Source organism: Tasmannia lanceolata, unplaced genomic scaffold (assembly GCF_043159265.1).
Source record: "Tasmannia lanceolata isolate RefF3 unplaced genomic scaffold, GAP_Taslan_0.1 ptg000004l, whole genome shotgun sequence".
NCBI classification, from domain to species: domain Eukaryota; kingdom Viridiplantae; phylum Streptophyta; class Magnoliopsida; order Canellales; family Winteraceae; genus Tasmannia; species Tasmannia lanceolata.
Genome location: NW_027518681.1, coordinates 13208386 through 13215933, shown reverse-complemented (window position 1 = coordinate 13215933; position 7548 = coordinate 13208386). Strand labels below are relative to the sequence as shown.

The window sequence follows — 7548 nt, the reverse complement described above, 5'->3', positions numbered from 1 at the left end:
TGAAAATCTGAATTTTTAACTGTCAATCGCTGAATTGGAAATTCAAGGATTTGATCGGGATCCAAATGTCATGCAAATGTGAGAATTCCAAATCAAAATCTTCTCGGCATCCAAACGGGGCCAAAAGAAATCCAATGTTCTTTTATTAGGAAAAAGAATGTTTGACAAAAAGAAAAGTCTACTGATATTGGCAATTCAATGTTTTACTCATTACACTAACTCATCATGTCTTTTATCACATAAACGGCTGTGAAAGGTTATTACAATTCCCAAAAAGCTACCGGAAGTCAATTAAAACAGCAAAGACACACTGAATGTGTGCAACTATTAAAATGTGGTAGTGCCGATATCAATATCCAAGAAAAGGTGTAAAGAGCGCTTCGCCACCTTTCCCTTTCATCTCTCCAAATTTCAGAAAATTTATTCTTTTTCTGATGATGGTTTTCTCTAGACTTGTAAGTCCGTTTTATTATCTGTTTCTTATTCTTCTTCTTCATTTTATTTTTGTTTGTATTTCTGTGTCTATTCGGTGTTGTTATTGAGTTTTTATTTGCTGGAATATATAGCTTTGGACGGATTATTGTAGTTTGTTTATGTATCGTCTTTGTTGTTTCGATATGGCTTTTAGCATGATTTTGTCTTTTTACTCTTTTCATTTTCTATTCGATCTGTTCTTTGAAGGATTATGTCATACCTTTTTGGGTTTTCTTGTAGTTCTAGTAGAAGCTAAATGTTTTGCCTGCCACTTTTTTTTTTTGTTTATTTTCTTCATTGGGTTTTTTTCCCTTAGAAGATAAATGTAAGTTCTTATCTCTTTTCCCCTTTAATCTTTACCCAATGCATTTTGTTTTTGTTTACAAATTGTTGAATTACTGATTTTGTTGATGTATTTTCCGCCTTTTCTTTTATCTAGTTTCTTTCTTTTGGTGTTCTTATTTCATTCAATTGGTTCTTTTGTGGAAAAATTCTAAAAATTTTCGGGTTTTTATGTATGTCATGTCCCCTCATGTTATATTTCTCTTGGAAAAATGTAATACTGCTGTGAATTCAAAGTGTCAATTTCTGTATTCCAAGTACTTTTTTTTGTGAGAAATCTTTAGTAGTAATATGAGAATTATGAGTTTTTTTTGCAATTTGTTTTAATTTTCCTTGTTTTTCACTGCTTCTTTTTTTGGAAAATTTCCAAGAAGTATGGGCTTCCCATGTTCTTCCCTATTGTACTTTTTCCTTCACAAATGAAATGGATATCATTTTAATTTCGAATTGTTCTTTTGGGTAATCAGAGGTTTTTTCTTGCGCGAGAAATTTTCAGTGATACACATTGACATTTCTTAGGGAATCCTTGACATTTCTTTGACTGTACACATTGACATAATATGAAGAAAATCAAGGTATGTAAGTAGTTAAGACTTACAGTACCTGGTAATATTTGATGTCGACATCTAGTGGTTATTTTAGAAAATTTGAATTTCCTAGTCCTGAAAATTGATTTTGAATAAGAAGAAAATTAGGGTATGTGTGCAGCTCTCATCTTTCATTGAAATGTAGTTAGGGATCAAAACCTTTCCAAGCTAGTCCCAGGTTTTCTATTATCATTTTCGAAGAATAATAATTGGTTTTGTGGTGGGAAATTCTTGAGTTTATTCGTTTTTAAAATTCACGACTTTCTTTATGATATTTTCATTGTTTCCTTTATTCTTTCTTTCGCAGATGTCCCCCATGATTTTATGTTTTTCTCTTGCAGTTTCTTATTGTGATATTTTTTCATACAGAGAGTGTTTGATGCATATGCTGTTTCTCTTTATGGGCAGGCTGGAATTGGACATTGATCCATTCCCATTCCTTCACCAGAGACTACGAGACATGAAACCGGAATCAAAGAAGAGCTGGAATGGCATCATCCCTCTTCGCCTGAGGGTGAAATCAGCCACCCGTTTCTGCATGTTCTCAAAAGTGCGCTCGGAAGGACTGACTTCAGGCAACATGCCAGTTTATCTCAATGTGTATGACTTAACACCCGTTAATGACTGTGTTTATTGGGCAGGTCTTGGGATATTTCATGCTGGTGTTGAAGGTAATACACTTTAGTTTCTTGTTAAACTTTACTTTCCTTGGCTAACAGGTCTTGTGATATTTCACTCTGGTGTTGAAGGTAATACACTTTAGTTTCTTGTTAAGTTCCACTTTCACTAACTAAATACCAATTTTCATTTAGAGCATTAATTTGTTGATAATTTGCTCTCAGAATTGATGATTGTGGGTGGTCGGTGCCTGTCGAAGAACTATGAAGTTCTTAACATTTCCTGTTCTTATATTGATTCCATCTAAGTAGTTATACTAGTTTTATTGTTAATAAGAGCAAAATAAATAAAGAAGAAAGCAGACCACCAATAGCAGAAAAGTGTGTATAGTCTAGTTGAAGATCTACATATCCTACATGGGATTTCACCCTCTTTTCTAATCACATTGTGGCACATCTTTTGTTGTGCTGATGTAGTGTACAAATTGAAACATTTTTTTTTTTGAATAATAAAATTGAAACATTTCTATTAGTCTAAAACTCGATATTCATGAAGTGATTCTCCTTTCAGTTTTCTGGTGGGAAAAAATCCAATTCGTCTAAGTCCAATCATTATCACTAGAAATGCCGTGGACAATTGCCCTTCTTATAGGTATAATTGTGAAAAAATGATCACCATGACTAATACTAATGGCTGTGAATGGATTTTAGTACAATAAGGTTTGCCCATGGTATTTTAATACAATAAGGTTGGCATCAGAGAAAATAGGGAGGATACTCGGAGACGCACAACAGAAAGCACGAGGAAATTCAACTCGATGATCAACTAATATTGAATCTTGTTGAAATAAGCCGACCCCTACTAGTTTGGGACAAAGGCTTAGTTGAGTTGAGTTGAGTTGAGTTGAAATAAGCCTATATGAGTCATAAGGGCATTTTCATATATGTTTTCATTTTTTATAATATAAAATGTTGTTTAGTGGGGAGAGTCAACAAACTCTCTCCATCTCCTCAAAACCTATTTCTCCTCTCTTCTTCTTCTTTTTTTCCTCTTGTTTATTATTCTTCACAACTTGGTATCATAGTGGGTGTTTTTGCATTTTTCTCCCTTTTCCTGTTTTTTCTCTACGCCACAAGAGGTGATGTCATAATGCCATATGCCCAACATCGGCATTCATACGACCAAGCCTTGAAGCTAAAAGCAGGTAGAGTTTAATGAAGGGTGATTTTACAAGTTTATGAGTGATTTTTTAGACTTTTTCGAGCTTCTTTGGATCCTCTAGTGGGTTGTTCTCTCAAAAAATCCGAAAATCCGATTTTGTGAAATCTGGAATGACCTACCAGATCTAGGTTTTGTGCAAGGGGAAATGGCGAAAATTTAGTTTAGAATAAAATTCCTGAGGATGAATCTGATCTTGTGGGGTTGTGAGAGAAGTGTGATAATTTCTCCCAATACATTTTACCGCTCCCTATTGGATTCACGTTCATGGGTTGTAGTTGGATGGTCGGTTGAAGTTGGTACCTGTTCAGGGTGTGACCGAAGGCTGTCTCATACTCTTATGGTCAACTAGGGTTGGTTCAGTTGTCCAAAGACCAAGATACCGACTCTTGTGATTTTGGAGGTTATTGGTAGTGCTATTGGGGTAAAAAGAGCATGGGGCAGACCAAAAACAACTTGGGTAGAAACAGTGAGGAAAGACTTGATGGTTAGGAACATAACAAAGAACATGACCTTGGATAGGAGAGAATGGAAGGAAATGATCCATGTAGACGAACCCAACTAGTGTTGGGATTAGATTTAGTCAATTTGAGCCGGGTAGATTCTTTCACCATCTCCGTGAAAATTTTCTAAAGGATTCATTAGCCGACCCCAACTAGTTTGGGACAAAGGCTTAGTTGAGTTGAGTTGAGTTGGTAGTGCTATTGGGGTCTCGGATGACTGATACCCCTAATACCATGATCACAACAAACTGGATGGAATACCTGAAGTGGTCTCAGCTGGCCAAAATGTACATTGACCGATGAAGGTTAGGTTACTTAATTGGGCAAGCCTAGAGGCTGTCTACTACAGATCCCGCCTATGCCATGTAGGAACAAGATATTCTAATGATCATGTCGTGCAGGCCCCTTTGGTGATGCGATAGAGGTTGAGGTTTGTGCTGTATGGAGCAATATTAGATTGGTATCCTAAATTGGTGCATAAAAGTTGGGGATTGAGGAAGATTCTCCCAACACTCTTAGATGGCTTAAGAAGGAATCCCCCATTCCTTGGAGATTTAAATGCCTCTTTAAAGAGAGATTTACCATATTTTGGGGAATTGAGTGTCTTCTCTCATTTTTTTTGGGGAATTGAGTGTCTTCTCCTTGGGATCGAACCTGCAACCTCTAGATTGAGGATGAGTATCTTCTCTCATAGCCATAGAGAAGGCAGCACATTCGCTGATCTGTTAGCAAATCATGGGGTTTCCTGTTCGGAGTTAATGTTTGGCATGAGATGTCAAGCAGTCAAGCCTGTGTGTCCTCAAATCCAAATCTAACGTTTGGGGCACAAAGTGGGAATTATGGATTGGATTGGTTGAAATTCAATGGATTCCTAGGATTTAAAATCACTTGGGGAAGAAGTTATTTGAAATCCCTTTTTGTTGAACGATTTTTCTCTTTTTCCACCTCTACATGACTGCTTTTGCTGTCACAGTCCTTGTCCCAGATCTCGACAGTCACCGTCACAGCTGGTTCGAATGACGTTGCCGAATCTGTCATCGCAGTCATCATCACTAACATTTATCTACAGTCCCAAGACCGCCATTGGCTTGGCAAAAGACTGCCATCATCCTTCCGATATTTGGAGAAGATCACCCTTAGGAGTTAGGACACAACTTGTCCCTGAACTGGAACAATCTCCACTACCATTTGGCCAAGAGAGTCGAGTTTTGGGCCTGAATGATTTTAATGCCCAGTCCACTGGCTCGCTTTTAGCAAAACTTGCGAACACTTGACAATGTGGACCTTCTGAAGGGGACGACATTGTTCTAGAGAAAAATGTTTCTGTATCTTCTCACGCAGTCAGCGATCAAGGGGGTGGGGATGCAGTACAAAGAAGGAAATAAGTTAGAATATTAAAGCAATATAAAAAAGAGCGAGGGTTGCAACAACAAGACTTCCCATGATGTCAGTCATCCCAGTGTTACTCTCGCCCAAGCATGCTTAATTTCAGTGTTCTAATGGGATTCAGTGCATTTGTGCCCATCAAAAATTCATATAAAGTGGCTACACCTGAGCGTGCCAGGCTACCTATGCACCTAATTAGCACTGGAGCTAAATCCCTTTTGCTTCCAAAATTTAGTGGAACTTCGCTTACATCTGACTTTCTCTAATACAGCTTTAGGTAATTAATACCTATTTTATTTCCTTTTTAAAATAGTTGTCTTTCCCAGACACTTTTTAAACAAAAACTGTCCATGATACTGATTTTTCTTTTTCTTTTCTTTTTTAATTATTTTAATTTATGGTTAAGATGTGTTTAACCTTTTGGATTGAGTTTGCTCAACCCAGTTTTCTCATTTAGCATTGCTGTTAATTGCCATACACTTGAGAACTACAAACTCGTGGCCTTTGACTTTACAAACTGATTCATTTGTGATACGGGGTTGTGGAGGTTAGCTCATTGGGTGGAATACGTTGTTAAATCTCTGGAGAGGGTCAGATTTCTCATTTGTTTCCCACTTTAAGAGTGGCAAATTATGTTGCAAATATGTTGGCTAAGGAGGGGTACTTAGGAGTGATAAGACTGCTTTAGTTTTAGGGAAATCTCTGCCCCTCTTGTAACTGCTGCTTTTCTGTTTTTTCTCTCTTTTGAAAAAAAAATAAAAATCTTGTTATCTTTGAAAAAAAAGAGTCTACGGAACATTTCGAATAAATACTCCTCATGTGGGGTTTAATTAATAACTGTATGTTGATCAATTTCAAGAATTTGAGGGGATTTCTTGTTTACTCTGCAGGTTACTCCATTGATTTCATGAAAGATCCTTCTTAATATTTTTCCTCCTGTATAATCAATTGTGTTTTCGGTATTCTAAACTGTAATTTTTTTCTCTTTTGAGAATTGTTTCAAATCACTGATGGCACACATACTTGTATACAGTTCATGGTGTAGAATATGCATTTGGGGCGCATGACTATCCAACGAGTGGAGTTTTTGAGGTTGAGCCTCGGCAGTGTCCAGGGTTCAAATTCAGGAAGTCAATATTCATTGGGACAACATGCTTGGACCCAATTCAGGTCAGAGAGTTCATGGAGCACCATGCTGTAAACTACCATGGTGATACCTATCACTTGATTGTTAAGAACTGCAACCATTTCTGCAAGGATATCTGTTACAAGTTGACTGGAAACTCAATTCCAAAATGGGTAAATCGGCTCGCAAGTATAGGTATCACTTTCTATTTTGTATATGATATTGATATACTCCTATGCATTACTCACTGAAAAGATCTTCGTAGATTTCCAATTCATCGCACACTTTCCTTATTTCTAACAGTGTTTATGAAACCATCACGGTTTTACAAAAAGAGGTTAAATTTAGGCATTATATTGTTAGGAAAGGAAGTCAGCATATGTAATCTTTGTAACTTCTGTGAACATCCTCTTGCAAAATTGTCTGTGTATCCTTTACCCCAACAACAGTTCTTTTTGCTTGTCCATATGCTGAAATCCATGTTTCCTCTGCATGGAATATATGATTGACAGGGCTGCAGATACCAAAACAAGTGCAAATGCCATCTTTTCTCTTTAATTTAATATAATTCTGTTTATAACTATACTTTTATGTGCTAATATATATGTGCTAACAGTATAGATATATAATTTTGTTGGTATTTTCCTTTTTCTGATCATTATGTCAGACTCCCACTGTTCTTGTCTGATCTCTTGCGTGCTCCCGTCCAATTTACAATGGCTTATTTATCGGCCTCATCCTTGTCGGAGGCCGATATGTGTTCTTCTCCAAGTAACAAACATCCATCAAACACAAAGTTGTCAATTTTATTTATTCAACCATATTTTCTGTAGGATCACTCTGCGTCTGCGTACTGCCGGGGGCTCTCCAGGTTTCTCCTGTAGGGCATGAACCTGATTACCAAGCCTATGATGGCGAGAAAAGGAGACTGAGAAGTGCTTTCAACAGCTTATCTTCGATCTCGAGCCGAAAGAAGCACTTGTTGACTTTGTCTTTCCTCCTACACTCACCCTTAAAAGGGTGCCTGCCACAATTCCATTTGGGAAGGTCCAACAACAGCCCATTGAAGGAAAGGTAATGCGTTTTCTTTTCCGCACATTTCTCAGCTTTGGAATTGAAGAAATGTCTCTTAACAATTTTTCTCAACTAAAGGCTGTTGAAAGAATTGATAGCTTGAATGTTGTGTGGTGACCAAAATCCCTGTAAGCTTTCATGCCACTTAAAGAAAGTCGAGCGTAAGTTGTGTAGGATGTTGTTCTTTATGCCAACGATAGAAAGATACTTGTTTGCTGCC

General features: G+C 37.2%; 1 protein-coding gene across 4 annotated transcripts; it reads left to right on the top strand.

The window, feature by feature from the left end:
• Nucleotides 1-311: 311 nt before the first annotated feature.
• LOC143875562 (deSI-like protein At4g17486) lies at nt 312-7548 on the top strand. 4 transcript variants are annotated; one of them, XM_077377144.1, is made up of 4 exons: nt 312-455; nt 1812-2074; nt 6162-6449; nt 7088-7548. In XM_077377144.1, exons 2-4 carry the CDS (start codon nt 1864-1866, stop codon nt 7330-7332), a joined length of 744 nt encoding a protein of 247 aa, XP_077233259.1. In that variant the 5' UTR covers nt 312-455; nt 1812-1863; the 3' UTR covers nt 7333-7548. The 4 variants fall into 4 exon arrangements, with proteins under 4 accessions (XP_077233259.1, XP_077233257.1, XP_077233258.1 ...); XM_077377142.1 differs by having other exon boundaries at nt 355-455; nt 1773-2074; XM_077377143.1 differs by lacking the exon at nt 312-455 and adding an exon at nt 663-799.

What these genes read in the sequence shown, in the direction of transcription:
- LOC143875562 (XM_077377142.1), top strand. Translation starts at nt 1,783, where the DNA reads ATGCATATGCTGTTTCTCTTTATGGGCAGGCTGGAATTGGACATTGAT. An exon ending in ATTTCATGCTGGTGTTGAAG is followed by an intron (nt 2,075 to 6,161) that starts GTAATACACTTT and finishes ACTTGTATACAG; the next exon opens with TTCATGGTGTAGAATATGCA. An exon ending in AAATCGGCTCGCAAGTATAG is followed by an intron (nt 6,450 to 7,087) that starts GTATCACTTTCT and finishes TATTTTCTGTAG; the next exon opens with GATCACTCTGCGTCTGCGTA.